The sequence below is a fragment of the Sus scrofa genome, chromosome 6, assembly GCF_054392235.1.
Source record: "Sus scrofa isolate SSC_HxYL_T2T_F1_AM1 chromosome 6, Sscrofa_HxYL_maternal_Yorkshire_Landrace_v2.0, whole genome shotgun sequence".
In the NCBI taxonomy this organism is placed as follows: Eukaryota; Metazoa; Chordata; class Mammalia; order Artiodactyla; family Suidae; genus Sus; species Sus scrofa.
In genome coordinates, this window is record NC_139388.1 from 29,211,949 (window position 1) to 29,228,322 (window position 16,374).

Below are 16,374 nucleotides of genomic sequence, written 5' to 3' on the forward strand. Positions count from 1 at the left end.
CATGCCATCTGCCTCCCCCACTCACCAACAGGTCTCTGCAAATCCACCTACCCCTAGAGCCAGCCAGTCTAAACCTTCTCAGTCTAAGCCCTCCCTCTCAGCTTCCTTAAGACCTCAGCTGAGTCTGGCCATGCCCAGAATATTGACTTTCTCTTCCCCTCCCCCCATTCATACTCATTTCTCTCCCAGGAAGTTTCACCCCTGCTCAGCTGCAACCCCAATTCCTTGTATTTTTCACATCAAAAAGTGGGTAGTATTTTATTACTGATGCTTAATATTCAGAGTACCATACTGAGTGTCAACTGGGAGCAGGCAGGATTCGTGTATCTTGTTTCAGCACAATATTTGGAACACTTAAGATGATGCCTAAGATACAGCAGGTCCTTAATGAATTAATGAATAATAATTGTTCATTCGGTGAATGAAGAGGTAAGGTCTGGCTGAAAGCCCCTCTTCTGGGGTGGGAGAGGGTGAGGCAGACTTCTGCAGCAGGTCACCAGTTAACTCTGTCTCTATCATAGTATTTAGAGCAGAACCTCCAGCAGGCATAATGGATGCTTGTCCGTCTCCCGGAGAGGGCAGTCACCTCTGCCCAGCAGCTCCAGCAGCTCAGCGAAGTGGGGTTGAGTGTCATCTCAGAGTCCCATGGATGGACAGAAGATCAGCAGTAGCAGCAGAAGGGAACCTATGGTCATCCAGGTGCCCCAAACCCTGGCTGGGCAACTGGCTGACCACCCTCTTTCTCTGGTACTCAGTCTAGGCCAGGCTGCCATCGGGATTCGCCAGGCCCAGCAAGTCTTCTGCCAGGCTGGTGAGCTCGTTCTCCTCAAGGGCCTCTACCAGGCGCTGCAGCGTGGCTCGGCGGCCCTCGGCCTGCACAAAGCGCCGCAGCAGCTGAAAGGCCTGCTCGTACAGCCCTTCGCGCTCGTATTCATAGGCCAGTGAGTCAAGAGCCGGGTCCCGCAGCGCCCGGCAACCACGCTGCAAGGAGCGCCCCACCTTGCGCCACTTGAGGCCCACTGAGCGCGCAAACGTCAGTTGGTCCTGCAGGCTCAGCGGCCGGTTCACTGCAGGGGGAATGGGAAGTGGCGTGAGCTGGGGAGAGGAGACACTTCCATTCCCACCCTGCGACTATCCTGCCCAGACCTCGCCCCTCCCCAGACTCCATCCTACAGAGGACCCAGCCTTTGCCGCTCTCCGGGCACCTCACCGACAGGCTGACCCTGGAACAGAAAAGTCTGGCCAGACGGCGGTGGCGGCAGCTTCTCCGCAGTAGAGGTGGCTGGAGCGCCCTCCACGTCACCCCCTTGGCCCCCTGAGCCGCAGGTCAGATTTCTGAGCGCATCCTCCAACTCTGTGAGTTCCTCATCCCGGAGCCGGTCAGGCTAGGGAGGAGAGTGCGGCATTGGTGGGGTCTTAGCCTCGGATCCCCACCCCACCTCACCCTGGCCCCAGCCCGGCCGCACCTTCTGGGCGAAGATGAAATTCAAACAGCGTTCCTCGTCTGTCAGCAAGGCGTCCAGCCGCTCTGCGCTGGCGCGCAGCTCCAGTTGCAAAGGCACGGAACTCAGGGCCAGAGCAGCCTCCAAGCACGCCTGCAGAGCGGTGCGCAGTGCCCCCTCGCGGTAGGCCCGGAGGAAGCGGCTGCAGGCCTGGCGCCCACAGAAACGCAATTGAACAATCAGCTGCGGATCGCTGCGGTGAATCTTGAGCATCTGCAGCTCCTCCGGGCTCCCGCCACTCTCTGCGGAGGCGGGCAGTCAGGCACCACGAGGTCCCCTATCGGGCCCGTTCTCCAAGAGGCCAGAGGAGGAACGAAGCCCGAGGTCAGGCTCCCTCCCTATCCCCAGACCTGGGGGCAAGGGTATAACCCAGAGCTCCCAGCAGGGAAGCAAAATTGGGAGGCAGACAACAACAACCCAGAATAAAGGCCAAGACCTCTCACAGAGAGCACCTTAAGACGGAGTGGGTGTCACTTTAGCCCCGTCCTTGAATCCTCAAATGAGGGTGGGCACAAGGGATGTGGGAGACTTTGCAGAGTAGAAAAAGGGGCATTTATCCTGGGCAGCCAAGCCTTCTGAGTAGGTGACTGTCGGGCCAGGGGAGGGGGCTGGAAGTCTCAGGTCTTCAGCCTCCTAGAGTGCAGCTCCCCTTCTCCCCCTGCCCGGAGGCTGGGGCCATATCCCCCCAACCGGCTTTAACCTCCTGTGGCCTCTGCCCTGAGATGGGAAAAGAGAAGCCAAAAGGCAGGTACTGGGGGTCTTTGGCAAGGAATGCTGCAGTGAGAGAGGAAAAGAAGAGAGAGATGAGCAATTAGTAGAAAGCAGTGAGCAGGCTGATTGGGAGAGTGGGGGGTATTGAGCAGGGGCACTTGAGCACACACATAAGTAGATCATAGACAGAGGGACACAGATCTATGCCCAAGGGCACACATGAAGAGAAGACAGAGCCTACACAACCAGGCGTCCTCCTCCTCCCTTCCCCAACACATCTCTTCCTTTAACCAGTGGTTAAGCACAAGCCCACAGAGTTGAAGAGTTGGGGGTCTCAGCCCTCGGCCCCGCCCACAAAGGCCCCAGGCCACCCCTGCCTCTCCAAGGGCCCACCCACTCACGCACCTGCAAGGGCAGTCCGCAGAGCCCTGTACACGGCTGCTTTGTGCTGCTGGTGAGCGTAGGACTCTGACAAGACCACCTTGTCCAGCGAGGACTCCACAAACAGGTATGCGCTGCCCACCCATTCCTCGAGCCCATTTGGCCCAGCTGCCATTCTGCCTCCTGGGGACAGAGACCACCCCCCACCCAGTTGTGGAGACAACTGTCCTGTCCTACGTGGCTCAGCTGTCCCCACCCAGCTGGCACACTTATAAGGGGAAGTTCGTCGTCCCACAGGCAGCCCCCTGTGCTTCTAGCTCTGCATAACCCAACCCAGCTCAGCCAAGATTTGCAACAAGGACCGTCCCTCCACTGCTTTCCCAGAAGGAGCTCAGGGTCACAGTGGTGGGAAAGGAGAGGGACAGTGTTGCAGTGGAAGCAAATTCTGCCCCTTCCTCAGGCCAGGGTACTCTCTTGTCAAAGCTGACTGGAAACATCCTTAGCCTGGGTGGTGCCCATGCCCCACAGCCAACCGGACCCAGGTCCTGGTAGGCCCTCAGCTTAAATTTGAGCCCCAAGGATCCCCGAGGGCTCCACTCCCCCACTAAGGGTTTCTAACTTGCATTCCTGCTATGCCTTCTGGCTTCACTTGAAAGGACACATGTAGTTTGTGCCTGCCCAGATCCTTCCCTCAGTCCTGACTGACCTCGGGGCCTTCCCGCTTCCTTTTTCTTAGTCCGCATGCTGTGGTAAGGGCTGATCCCACTCCCTAGCTACAGGCATGGGCAAGTGAAACGGCCTGTCCAATCTGCATATTCCAGTCACCTCCTTGAAATGATTTGCTCAGAGGTGGGTATTGGATTCAAGTTGGGCCAATCAAGCTGCAACTTTGGCTGGACCAATAGGAAAGAGGTAGAAGTTTCCCCTCTGTATCTAGAAGCTGAACTAGAAAGAAGGGTAGGTGTCTTTTGCCACTGCTTGAGGGGAGGCTGACTGAGAATGAAACTGGCACAGAAGGCTACCAAGACAAGAGAGAAGTTCGCTCCTAACCACACCATGCTCCCTGGCTGTTGCTATACCCTGCACTTCTCAGTTAGGTGAGCTAAATCATGCCTTTTTGTTCTGAAGTCCTTGAAGCTGGGCTCTTGTCTTATGCAATTCAAGGTTTTCTGTTACACATTCCTTCCCTGTCCAGCCAGAGTCAGGGCCCATTGGCACTAGTAGCTCCTCCATCTCTCTTGGACAAAATCCTAGCTCTAGACCAGGGGACAAAATCCTGTCAGGGAACCACTGCCCTGGCCCTCACCACAGTGGCCTGAAAGTTACTGCACCATGAGGCAGCAGGTGGGGAACTGGCTTGCTTCTTCCTCCTGACCTCACCTGAGGCAACATCCCACCTTTTTCGTGGAAAATGGGTTCAAGACCCTACTTCCTGCCCCATCAGTCATACTGCTTTAAGCACCCTCTGGTCTTTAGCATTTATATATAGTGGGATAGGATGGGTGCTGAGCCCCCTCTGTGAGCCCTTTGGGAAGGACAAATGGGGTGGCTTTAGGTGGCATCCATTTACATGAGTGACAGGGAACTTCAAGGGAGGGATGCCAGGAGGAGCTAGGACCACAGCCTTGGACATTGTTGGGGAGAGAGAAGGGACCCTGAGCTCAAAGCAGAGGCTGTGTTTCAGATCTGCCCCCAGACCCTAACCTAAGAGCCAAAGCTGGGACAGTTTTAACCCCAGGATCACCCAGACCGGCAAGAAAAATGATATCTGATATATCCCTACCCTGGGTCTGAGCACAGAGGACATACCTTTGAACACCACCACCCCCATAACTTTTTGGTAGAAAACATATTAATACTTGTATGTTTACCCAAAACAGTGTGAAAGTTAACAGGAAGTATCCTTTACCTCTGCTGGGGGAGGGGGAGATTTGGGGTGATTTTTATTTTCACTGTATTTAGCAATATTCTACTTTACGTAAAATGGACATTTCTGGAGTTCCTGTCGTGGCACAGCAGAAATGAATCCAACTAGGAGTCATGAGGTTGCGGGGTTTGATCCCTGGGCTCGTTCAGTGGCTTAAGGATCTGGCATTGCCGTGAGCTGTGGTATAGGTAGCAGACTCGGCTTGGATCCTGCATTGCTGTGCCTGTGGTGTAGGCTGGCAGCTGTAGCTCCAATTTGACCCCTAGCCTGGGAACCTTCATATGCCGGGGGTGCTGCCCTAAAAAAAAATAAAATAGACATTTCTTTTGTATTAAAAAGGGAAATTTGGGGGTTTTTTTTAAAAGCAAATACAAAAACAGGGTAGATGACAAGATCAAGATCAGTAAGGGAGTTCCTGTCGTGTGGCTCAGCATTAACCATCCCGACTAGGATCCATAAGGACTCCGGTTGGATCCCTGGCCTCTCTCAGGTTAAGGATCCAGCATTGCCCTGAGCTGTGGTGTAGGTCGCAGATGCCGCTCAGATCAGGCATTGCTGTGGCTGTGGTGTAGCTACAGCTCCAATTGGACCCCTAGCCTGGGGACCTCCATATGCCTCGGGTACCGCCCTAAAGCCAAAAATAAATAAATAAATCAGTAGGTAGACAAGTGGGAAGTTCAGAAGGAGTGGCCCAAGGGGTGAAGAAGTAGGGGCAGAACCAGACCATCGCCTATAGTCTGCCCAGTTGGCCTATGTGCCAGACACTGAAAACCTGGAGGAGAGGGGATGCTCTGTCACACTCACTGGGACTGGACAAATGGAAGAAGTCGAGCAGGTCTTCCAGGCAGGAGTCGAGAAGGTCAGATAACCACTGAAAAGCAGCCGCGGCCCTAGAATCCCTGGTCCCTTTGGGAACTCCTTTCTACGTGTCCTTCCACAGAAACCCCTCCTCGGGAAGCCCCGCGCCTCACCACCAGGAATCTGCCTCTCTGTGGGAGGGGCCAGGCTGGGTCTCAGGAAGGCTTAGCTGGGCTGAGACTAAGGGACACATGGGTACCAACTAAAGAAAATATGCCCACCCACCAGGAGCCAGCCGGCGCAGCGCTCCATTAACACAGCCCAAACAATCCCCAGGTAGCCCCGCCTCCGGCCGGTATTGGACAGTGACAGCCTGAGGGCGTGGCCCCACAAGGACTGAAAGGCTTTGAACCCCAGCTGCTCCGGAGCCTCCCCCAGTCCATTCTGCTGTTGTTTTCGCACTTGCTGTTCCCTGGGGCCAGCAAGGGCTTTCTGCTCTAAGATCCCTGACCCGCCCTCTCACCCACAGGGCCCTGCCGCCCCTTGAAAGACCCTAACTGGGACAAGAAACCCGCGGGGATCTAGGTCCGTACCTTCTCTCCCGACTCAGCCCAATAGGCCACCGCCCAATAGGTGGCCTACTGGAAACAGCCCAGTAGGCCACCGCCGCCACCTGACCCGGGCAGCCGCGGGTTGACAACTGTGCCGCGCCCTTACTCCTGAGCCAGGGTCCGCCCCAGCTCCTGCCGGCACCGGGAAGCCCACTCACCCTCTGCACTAACCTGACCGCCTTGGCCCGGCCCGGATTCCCACGCCCGCCGGGCTCCACTGGACTGGCGCTGCTTCCGGGTGTGCGCGGAGCGCAGGGGCGGTGCCCCAGTCTGGGCCGCCCAGTCCGTCCCGGCGTCCCGCCCCTCAACTCCGCGCTCCCCGCGGTTCCTTCCCGTTACCGTCCTCTACCGCCAGTCCCCCAAGCCTCTGGGCCAAAGCCCACCTTGTCCACTGAGCAGGTAAGACACTGGCGCCCGAGTTAGAAGACAGGAAGAACTACCCGCGACGAGGGACTTGGAGGACTTGCCGCTCTTACGAGGCTGGAGGGTCCCTGTGAGAGCTGCTCCTCTTCCTCCAGCAGGGAACGACGGATCAACAAAGGGGCGCCCCTGGGGACTCGACTCTTCTGGTGCCTTCTGGGTGGTCGAGCTCACAGTTCTTTGGTCTTTGCTAACTCCCTGACACTCTAAACTCGGTGCCGGTTGGTGCCAAGTTCAAGCTTGGACCAGGATATCAAAAGCTCCAGGATACACGAGGCGCAAATTCCAGCAGGGCCCATTAGCCTGGACAATATGGAGGGAAAGGAGTTCCCTTAAGAATCCGGCGCAGTCACTGCAGCAACTCGGGTTGCTGCGGTGGTGAAGCTTCAATTCCTGGCCCGAGAACTTTCACTTGCCGCGGGTGCGGCCAAAAAAAAAAAAAAAGAGAGAGAGAGAGAGAGAGAGAAATATGGGAAAATAGAAAACGCTGAGTGCGAAAACTTTTAAGCACTTTAAAATAAAATCGGCAACTTTAAAGACGACACACTTTCCAACGACGGCCGTACTCTGAAGTGGATCTGCAGAATCCCAGCTGAGCCTAATTTGCCCAAGGGGAACTTTAGGCTGCTCGGGGTTCAGGATTGGAACTTGAACCCAAAGTCCCTCAGCACCCACAACCCCAAGTTTTCTCCGCCCCGCCGGTCTTTCATTGCAAGCACCCGGAAAGTCTTCCCTTGTGATGTGGAGGAAAGAGCCTCCCTTCTTGGGCGGATTCAGCCGTGCCCCACCCGCACCCCTGCTTCCTGATTGGCTTGTGGTCCCTGCCAATTAAAACTTTTCCCTAATGCTCCCGCCCTATTAACCCTGCGGTCACCCTCTAGTGACCCGCGGGCTAGAACAGCGTTTCTCAACCCGGGACTTTCAGAATCCATGGGCTTTTCTTGAAATTCAGATTCCTGGGGAGTTCCCTTCGTGGCTCAGCTGTTGTTGAATCTGACTAGGATCCATGAGGATTCGGGTTGAATCCCTGGCCCCACTCAGTGGGTTAAGGATCCAGCGTTGCTGTGGCCTAGGCCAGCAGCTGTAGCTCCTATCAGATCCCTAGCCTGGACTCTTCCATATGCGGCAGGTGCAGCCCTAAAAACAAAAAAAAATATCAGATTCCTGGGCACCACTCTTTTCGGAGAGGTTGATTAGGTGGGACTGCAGAATCTGTATCGTGAACAAGTGTCTGGATGATTCTGGTTCCCCACACCCTTTGAGAAGCCCTCATTTCAATGGCCCTTGGTGCTTGGGTTCTGTCCTTCACTAGTACTCAGGGTCGAAGTTGGGAGGGAAGAGTTCAGTGACCCCTGCAAAATTAGTCTGGGCCGTCTGGAGGCCCAGGTGAGTGTGTAATAGAGGGAGGGCAACGGGGTGGGGGGGGTAAGACCATCCCTCTGAGCTGAGAGAAGGATGTGGTTGTCTGGAGTCAAGGCCTGTGCAACCACCCTCCAACTTCCTTAGAGAAGACTTGGGGAACTGGGGGAAAGATCTGATAACATAGCCCCAAATCCAAGGATTCAGCTTTATCAAACTGCCATATAAGTTTATAGCATCAACTGTGGATTTGTTCAACAAATGAGAATGCAGCTTTAAGAAGCATCACAAATCCTCAGCATCCAGAGCCGACTTCATGGGTCTGAGACATGTGCAGCTGCACAGGGCCCATGCTTGGTTCAATAACTTTGTTAAATGATCTGCTGTCACTGCTGTCTTGAAATCCTTAATAAAGTTTTTGTTTTGTTTTTGCAGCGACCCCCTGGTGCAGCATGCAGAAGTTCCGGGGCCAGGGATGAAACCGCACCTCAGCAGTGACCATGCCAAATCCTTAACTGCTAGGCCACCAGGGAAGTCCTGAAATCTTTAATAGGGTTTTGAACAAAGAGATCCACATTTTTATTTTACAGTGGGTTCTGCAAATTATGCAGCAGCTCCTGGGCCACAAGCATTTCTACACATAGACTCCAGGTGTTCCCTTCAACATTTGGGCCTTCCTGAGCCCAGGGACATCCCTTCCTCTCCAGGCAAAGCACTGGGAGCAGTGGAGCCCCCAAGCCCGGCCAGACCATGGGCGAGCCTGGAGAACAACTGCCTGAGGAGGTGCTAGTGCTCATCTTCCGCCATCTGCCCCTGCGAGACAGAGCAGCGGCTGCCAGGGTCTGTAGAGCCTGGGCTGCTGCTGCCACGTGCAGCGCTGTGTGGCACAACACGAACATCAGGTAAGCCATCTCCTTCCCCTCCCACCTTCTGTCTTGGTGGAGTCGTGGTTGGGAGATGCCATGACTCTCCCCATATTAAAAGGCATAATCATTTCTAACATTTATTGGCTGCCTACTGTGTACTAACCATTGTTCTGAGTGCTTTACATTTAATTGATTAATTAATTAATTTGTCTTTTCTAGGGCCACTCCCTCAGCATATGGAGGTTCCCAGGCTAGGGATCTAAACGGAGCTGTAGCCGCCAGCTACAGCCACGCCAGATCTGAGCTGCGTCTGCGACCTACACCACAGCTCACCAAAACGCTGGATCCTTAACCCACTGAATGAGGCCAGGGATCTAGCCCACAACCTCATGGTTCTTAGTCGGATTCGTTAACCACTGAGCCACGATGGGAACTCCATTACATATATTTATTTAATCCTCACGAAAACTTTATGTGATAGGTATCTCCATTGCACAGGTAGAAAATTGAGGCAGAGAGATTTAATCAATTCATCAGCCGTGAAGTAGCAGAGGCGTGTGATGAACCTGGCAATTCGGAGGCCACACTTCACCTCCTTAAAGACCCCTGGGAAAGCCTAGTTCTTAAAACATAACTGGCTCTCCCTGGCATGGTTTCAGCTAGTGGCAGATGCATCTGAAGTCTTCTAAAGGGGTTAGATGGGAGATCCCTCCTAGCATCACAATGAAGCGACCAGGCATGGTCGGGAGAGGGAGGTATGTGGGTAGTGGGCAGGAAGTGGCTATGAAAGTGGGCCAGGCTGAGGGGTGGGTGGAGGCCTCTCTCCAGGTCGCGGGGACTCTGCCGGCTGGCAGCTGGCCGATGCCTTTTCTCCACCTTTCTACCCCCAAGTTGCGACTGTGAACTAAAAAGCATGCTGCCACCATATCTGTACGCCTGCCTGGACCACGTTCACAATCTACGGCTGGAATTTGAGCCGTCGAGGGAGCCAAGCCGTCGGGTGGCTACGGAGTTGCTGACCGCACTGGCGGGCCATACGCCCGGGCTGCGAGGCCTTTGTCTGGAGTGCCGCGGAGAAAAGCCGCTCTTTGACTCGGGCCGCGACGTCCTGGACGCCGTGCACGCCCTCTGTGGGGCAGCCCGCGCGCTGCGCCACCTCGACCTGCGGCGATTGCCCTTCACACTTAGCGACACGCTGGTACTGCAGGTGGCACACGGCTGCCGCGAGCTCCGCAGCCTCTTTCTCGATAATGGTACGCTAGTGGGCAGCGTGAGGCCCAGCTCCGTGCTCGAGCTGGTAGAGGCCTGCCGGTGCCTGCGCGCCCTCGGCCTGCACTTGGCTAGCCTGTCGAGTACCGCGCTCGAGGCACTAGCGGCACCAGACCGCGCGCCTTTCGAGCTCCTGGCCGTGCGGTGCGCGTGCCCCGAAGACGTACGCGCGCCCCCCCTGCCAAGCGAAGCCTGGGTGGCGCTGCGCCGCCGCCATCCTTGGTTGGCCGTAGAGCTGGAGCTGGAGCCGGCGCTGCCTGCCGAGAGCGTGACGCGCATCCTGCAGCCTGCTCTGCCTGTGGCTGCGCTGCGTCTCTGCCTCTCTGGGGACACCGTTGGGCCGCTGCGTTTCGCAGCGCGCCACTACGCCACAACCTTGCGCTTGCTCGAGGTGCGCGCCGCCGCCTCAGCAGAGCTCGACGCCGCGCTGGAGGAGGTGGCGGCGCGCTGCACCGGCCTGCGCGAAGTGCACTGCTTCTGCTTGGTGCGACCTTCTGTACTGCACGCCTTCCGCGCGCACTGCTCGCGCCTGCGCAGCTACACGCTCAAACTTACGCGGGAGCCACATCCCTGGCGGCCCACGCTTGTGGCGTGATAGGATAAATCCTTTCACCCCGCGCCGACGTGTGGCCTCTGAGACGCTTCGTGGGTTTGCCCCGGGGCACGCCAGCTGCTATCCCGCTCCCTTAGGACTCTGAGGATAGGAGCCTTTGGGGTGGCATCAGTACTAAGCAGGCGCGCCCTGAGTCCACTCAATTGCTCCCAACATCTGCAGACACCCATTGTTTCCGCGGTACCGGGATCACCCTCTTCAAACCCCAGTCCTCTGCAAATGTTGCGCTAGCTTGGCGGCCCCGGCATGGGGGGAGGGAGGGCACTGACACAGTGGTGCCTCAGGGATGAGTGTGAAATAAACAAATCAAGCATTGTCTCCGCGTCCTGTGAAAGGCAGGGTTGGCTCTGAAGTGGGAGGGCAGCGAACCGCCTGAGGCCGGAGGAAAGGGTCCCGCTAGTGCTGGGAGAGTTCCAGACCTCAAAGTCCCTTTCTACTGATGCTGCTGCCTGGGTCAGGGGCGGGGCACTCGCAGTTTTGGAAAGACCACAGCCCCTGGGTTCGGCGGGAGGTGGGCCAGTTACTCCTTTCGCCCCCTCCCCCCCAACCCGGCTCCTATCAGCCTCTCGACCCGAGGCTTCACTGTGTCCACGTCATTGCCTTATGGGACGGTGCCAGCCCACACCAGGCTGCGCACTGGCGATTTCTCCCGAAGAACAAATGAGGAAACAGCAGGCCTGAGAGGATGGAACTCGAACCCACATCTTACCCCCAACATACACTTAACCGATCCTCCACTGCCCTTTCAGTCGGCTAGTGCTGCGGCCTCGGTCAGAGCCCCGCCCCACGGGTTAGCACGTGGCCCCCACCTGACCCCGCGCCCGGGAGGCGGAGTAGGGCGGGGCGGGCGGCAAACGCAGCACTTTCCGCGGCTTTGACAAGCCTGCGGCGGCCGGCCCGAGCGCTTAACCGGGCCGAGACTGCGCCATGCAGGAAGCGCCAGCCGCGCTGCCCACGGAGCCGGGCCCCAGCCCCGTGCCTGCCTTCCTCGGCAAGCTATGGGCGCTGGTGGGCGACCCGGGTACCGACCACCTGATCCGCTGGAGCCCGGTGAGGGCCGGGGCCCCTTGACTTCCTTAGTGGTCGCTGGGATCCCTCCACGTCGGGGAACGTCCGCGCTCACCCAAACCCTGCCTGGGACTGGGCTGTGGGTCCCTTGATTCAGCCGTCCAGGGTATGCGACGGTTTGGAGGGGGTGTTCGAGATGGAGGTGAGGCGACTTCCTCCGGGCAGAGGAAAGAGTAGGAGCCCTCTGGAGACCTAGAACCCGAAGGTCATTTCGTTCCCACTCTACCCTATCAGACAGATCGAAAGACAGCCCAGGAGAAGGGAAGGGCTGGGTCTGGTTCCAGCTCAGAGTCACATCCTGGGTTGGGGAGCCGTTAGGGCTGAAACCCAGGTCTGGCCTCCATTCCTTCTTTCAGAAAACCGAGTATGTAGTATAGGTGGGCCGGGATAAATCATTGTGGTCGCCCATGGATAGGTCTCAGAGCTGGTTCTGGCCTTGTCCCATGTCCCCGTGGACAGTCTGGGTACCCAGAGTGAGTGTGCGCGCGCGCCAGAGCGCTGGCTTGGCCGTGGGCGGGCTCGACTCATGGTGTCGTCCGGTCTCCGCCCGCACGGTGGGTGGGCGGGCGACGCTCTCTGCAGAGCGGGACCAGTTTCCTCGTGAGCGACCAGAGCCGCTTCGCCAAGGAAGTGCTACCCCAATACTTCAAGCACAGCAACATGGCCAGCTTTGTGCGGCAACTCAATATGTGTGAGTCCCCAGGGCCACGGCGGGAAGCAGGCGTGGGTGACTTGGTGCGCGGGGACGGGGCCATTTATGGCCCGGCGCCCCACACTCCTAGACGGTTTTCGGAAGGTGGTGAGCATCGAGCAGGGCGGCCTGCTCAGGCCAGAACGAGACCACGTCGAGTTCCAGCATCCGAGCTTCGTACGCGGCCGCGAGCAACTACTGGAACGCGTGCGGCGCAAGGTGGGGGCGGCCTGCAGGAACTAGCAAACCTGGGTGGAGATGGGACAGATATTCCATGCGACTCTGACCTGAGGGTGCTTTCGCAGGTGCCGGCGCTGCGCAGCGACGACGGCCGCTGGCGCCCTGAGGACCTGGGCCGGCTGCTGGGCGAGGTGCAGGCTTTTCGGGGAGTGCAGGAGAGCACCGAGGCGCGGCTGCGGGAGCTCAGGCAGTGCGGGGGAGGGGGCAGAGGAGCATGGGAGGATGGGGGAAGGGGAGGATCTGGGCGAAAGGACACTGGCCTTCAAGAGTTTCTGGGCAGCTCTTTTTTTCTCTCTGGCCTTGGCTCCTCCATCCAGACCAATGGGCTGTGGAAGGAAGTCTGTTGTCTATGGATGGTTGATTATCTGAGTGGGCGGCCGGTTCAGGCCTGCCATTCTGGGGGCGGGGGCTGGTGGTAACTGGGTGAACTCTCAGATGCCTCAGCACCCTCCCACGCCTTTCCCCCAGGCAGAACGAGATCTTATGGAGGGAGGTGGTGACGCTGCGGCAGAGCCACGGTCAGCAACACCGCGTCATTGGCAAGGTGTTTGTCTCCCCCACCCTGCTATTACCACTCCGGAATATCCCCCCATCCACCTAGTCCTGGAAAGCGCCTGGAAGTGCCCTGTGAGGGGGGGGCAGAAAGTCCAAAGTGTGAGTTAACTCTTTGCTTCTTCTTCAGCTGATCCAGTGCCTCTTTGGGCCACTTCAGGCAGGATCGAGCTGTCCAGGAGCTAAGAGAAAGCTGTGAGTGAGAAATCCCTCACCCCTTCCAGGACCCTCCCCGCCTCCCTTCTACCCCCAACTGTACCACCAAAACCCCCACTCTCAGATCTTGAAGTTCCAGGGCCTTAACCCCATCCTTCCACCCATCATCCCCTTCCCCCTCACCCTAAAGCATTCCAGCAGCCAAGGGTCTGGGACCCAAACCATGCTCCCTCCCTCCCAACTCTACCCCCAAAGGGCCCCCATCTCTGGGGGGAGCCCCTTCCACCTCCAGCATGTGACTGATGCCCTGGCAACAGGCTTCAGCTCTGCTGACTTGGCTGCTGGGGCCTGTGGGAGGGAGGTGGTGCAGGCTGAGGGGCATGGGAGATGAACCTGCCCAGCCCCCTGCCTGAGCCCTGGCCACCCTGCACAGGTCCCTGATGCTGGATGAGGGGTGCCCAACACCAGCCAAATTCAGCGCCTGCCCCCTACCTGGTACCCTCCTGCCGGACCCTTACTTTATCCAGTCGGTAGGTTTTTTCCTTCTCTCTTCACTAGACACAGCTCAGCATCTGGAGAGCCTATGCCCTTTCCTTATTCCCCCAAAAGAAGAGAAGATGGAGGCCGGACTTCCTCCAAGCTAGACCCAAGCCTCCCAGCACAGGCCAAGCCTTCCCCCCTTAGACCTGGTCCATATGGGTTCTGGCTCACCCTGTGACTTGAGGTGAAGGGCTGGGCCTAGTCTTCTACTTGCAGCCCCTCCCAGAGACCACCTTGGGCCTCAGCAGCCCTCACAAGGCCAGAGGCCCCATCATCTCTGACATTCCAGAAGACACTCCATCCCCTGAAGGAACCAGGCTTTCTCCCTCCAGTGGTAGCAGGAGGTAAGACGGACAGGGGCTGCCCTCTGAGGAGCCTGTGGGGGAGGGCCTGACAGCCCAGATGGCTGTGGGGATAGGGGGCCAGGTCAGTGCCAGGGTCTGGTTGAAGCTTTTCTCTGGTGCAGGGAGAAGGGCCTGGCACTGCTCAAAGAAGAGCCGGCCAGCCCAGGGGGGGAAGGCGAGGCTGGGCTGGCCCTGGCCCCAAACGAGTGTGACTTCTGCGTGACAGCACCCCCACCACTGCCTGTGGCTGTGGTGCAGGCCATCCTGGAAGAAAAAGGGAGCTTCAGCCCTGAGGGGCCCAGGAATGCCCAACAGCCTGAGCCAAGATGCCCCAGGGAGGTTCCTGACAGGTGAGCAGATGGACTATTCTTGACTATAAGCCCTGTGGGCCACTTCTGTAGGGCTCAGGAATCTGCATTTTATTTTATTTATTTTATGCTTTTTAGGGCCACATGTGTGGCATATGGAAGTTCCCAGCCTAGGGGTTGAATTGGACCTACGCCAGAGCCACAGCAATGCGGGATCCGAGCCAAGTCTGCAACCTACACCACAGCTCATGGCAAGGCCCAATCCTTAACCGAGCGAGGCCAGGGATTGAACCTGCATCCTCATGGATCCTAGTTGGGTTCGTTCACCGCTGGGCCACGAAGGGAACTCCAGAATCTGCATTTTAAATGCAACTACTGGAGTTCCCGTCGTGGCGCAGTGGTTAACGAATCCGACTAGGAACCATGAGGTTGCGGGTTCGGTCCCTGCCCTTGCTCAGTGGGTTAACGATCCGGCGTTGCCGTGAGCTGTGGTGTAGGTTGCAGACGCGGCTCGGATCCTGCGTTGCTGTGGCTCTGGCGTAGGCCGGTGGCTACAGCTCCGATTCAACCCCTAGCCTGGGAACCTCCATATGCCGCGGAAGCGGCCCAAGAGATAGCAACAACAACAACAACAACAACAAAAAGACAAAAGACAAAAGACAAAAAAAAAAAAAAAAAAAAATAAATGCAACTACTGGGGTGGTTGTAAAGATTATAAAGTACACAACACTTTTAGAACCTTGGTACTGATCATTGCAAAGGGAGGGACACAACCCAAACCTCAGGCCAAAGAGAGACGGCAAAGGCATTCTATGTGTCTCTTTATGTGTGTGTGTGGATCTTCTTGCGGCATTTTCTAGATATCAGATTTAGATCCTGATGTATCTGGGTTCCTTAGGAACCTAATGAGGATGGGGGGGGATGGAGGTAGGCACTGCAGGCCCATGGTAGTTCTCCATGCACAGGGGACCCCTGGACCTGGAGAGGGAAGGCAGGAGCCCAGAGAGTCTGCTGCCTCCAATGCTGCTTCGGCCCTCCCCTGAAAATGTGGAGCCTGCGGGGCCGCTGGATGTGAGTAAACCTTCAGCAGGGCAGGGGCACAGGACTCAGTGGTGTGCAGCTGTTTGAGCAGGCTGGGGAGGGCACCACTGACCCAGAGCTGCCCCCAGGTGCTGGGTCCCAGCCTCCAAGGGCGAGAATGGACTCTGATGGACTTGGACATGGAGCTGTCCCTGGTAAGACAGGAGTGGGGAGGGCGGAGGGGTTCAGGCTTGCTGAGCAAGCCCTCTGGTTCAGGGCTGTCCTCCCTCAGCCAGAGTCCCAGTTCCCCTCCCCACCTGCTTCCTGGGGTTCTCTTATGCAGTTGCAGCCTTTGGTTCCAGAGAAGGGTGAAGCTGAGCTGGCGGTCAAGGGGTTAAATTCTCCAGGCCCAGGTAAGGATTGTGGTGACTCAGGACCTGGGGGAGGCCTTGACTGGCCTGACCTACCGTGACTGGGTGGGCTGGGCAATTGATGTTTTTGAAGGGAAATCCCCAGGTTTCTGTACAGAGTGGTGCTTAAGCTACTTAAGCCTCTGGGTCAGTGGGAGGTTGAGAGTGGCTGTTTCATCCTAACTGACTAGAGGGCAAATCGAATGAGGCTCTTCTTCCCCCAAGAAAGGAGGTGACCTTTTTTTCCCACTGAGCAGAGCCCCACTCCTCCTAGGGAAGGACTCTGCGCTTGGAGCGCCTCTTCTGCTGGACGTCCAAGCGACGTTGGGAGGCCCAGCCCTCGGCTTGCCTGGAGCTGTAACCATTTACAGCACCCCCGAGAGCCGGGCCTCCTACCTGGGTCCAGGGGCCAACCCCTCTTCTTGAGACCCCCTCTCTTCTGAAGCCAGCCTGGCTGAAGGGCTGGCCCGCAGCAGCACGCCCTGCTCGGCTTCCTTGCGCCCCCTGGCGGAGGCTGAGTGAAGCCCCTTCTACTTGGCAGCCCCTCTCCATTACCGAGCCCTGCATAAAACTGCATTTTTTTCTGTG

At 57.4% G+C, this 16,374-nt stretch overlaps 4 protein-coding genes and 1 pseudogene across 23 annotated transcripts in view; 3 read left to right on the plus strand and 2 right to left on the minus strand.

Annotated features, from left to right (window-relative positions):
- TK2 (thymidine kinase 2) overlaps positions 1-16,374 on the minus strand; it is a 1,024,677-nt gene that overhangs the window by 570,405 nt on the left and 437,898 nt on the right. The window lies entirely within an intron of this gene.
- On the minus strand, positions 231-7,086 carry TRADD (TNFRSF1A associated via death domain). Of its 18 annotated transcripts, none has more exons than XM_084960119.1 (5): positions 6,407-7,086; positions 2,619-2,777; positions 1,467-1,652; positions 1,211-1,385; positions 231-1,067 (listed from the first exon to the last, which is right to left on the minus strand). In XM_084960119.1, the coding sequence occupies exons 2-5, from the start codon at positions 2,751-2,753 to the stop codon at positions 757-759; spliced, it is 807 nt and encodes a 268-aa protein (XP_084816245.1). In that variant the 5' UTR covers positions 2,754-2,777; positions 6,407-7,086; the 3' UTR covers positions 231-756. The 18 variants fall into 18 exon arrangements, with proteins under 18 accessions (XP_084816245.1, XP_084816240.1, XP_084816251.1 ...); XM_084960114.1 differs by having other exon boundaries at positions 1,467-1,744; XM_084960125.1 differs by having other exon boundaries at positions 1,467-2,276.
- Positions 5,339-8,280, plus strand: LOC146402264 (uncharacterized; annotated as a pseudogene). Its single transcript, XR_014805199.1, has 3 exons — positions 5,339-5,380; positions 5,870-6,329; positions 8,145-8,280. The product of XR_014805199.1 is annotated as an uncharacterized LOC146402264 (transcript).
- On the plus strand, positions 6,230-10,773 carry FBXL8 (F-box and leucine rich repeat protein 8). Its single transcript, NM_001445097.1, is given in 3 exon segments — positions 6,230-6,329; positions 8,145-8,611; positions 9,467-10,773. Coding segments are annotated over 2 exon segments (1,125 nt in total). The 5' UTR covers positions 6,230-6,329; positions 8,145-8,459; the 3' UTR covers positions 10,440-10,773.
- On the plus strand, positions 11,282-16,374 carry HSF4 (heat shock transcription factor 4). 2 transcript variants are annotated; one of them, XR_014804888.1, is made up of 13 exons: positions 11,282-11,507; positions 12,108-12,216; positions 12,308-12,435; positions 12,522-12,646; positions 12,925-13,000; positions 13,139-13,203; positions 13,598-13,694; positions 13,921-14,048; positions 14,275-14,398; positions 15,322-15,427; positions 15,526-15,591; positions 15,720-15,789; positions 16,061-16,374. XR_014804888.1 is itself a non-coding variant. In NM_001445098.1 (13 exon segments), coding segments are annotated over 13 exon segments (1,473 nt in total). In that variant the 5' UTR covers positions 11,314-11,384; the 3' UTR covers positions 16,213-16,374.

Coding starts and splice junctions, on each gene's coding strand:
- TRADD (XM_084960112.1), bottom strand. CDS start 3,337: ATGCGGACTAAGAAAAAGGAAGCGGGAAGGCCCCGAG. Junction 2,778..3,300: donor GGAAGCGGGAAGGCCCCGAG/GTCAGTCAGGAC, acceptor CTCTGTCCCCAG/GAGGCAGAATGGCAGCTGGG. Junction 1,745..2,618: donor TCTGCGGACTGCCCTTGCAG/GTGCGTGAGTGG, acceptor CCGCCTCCGCAG/AGAGTGGCGGGAGCCCGGAG.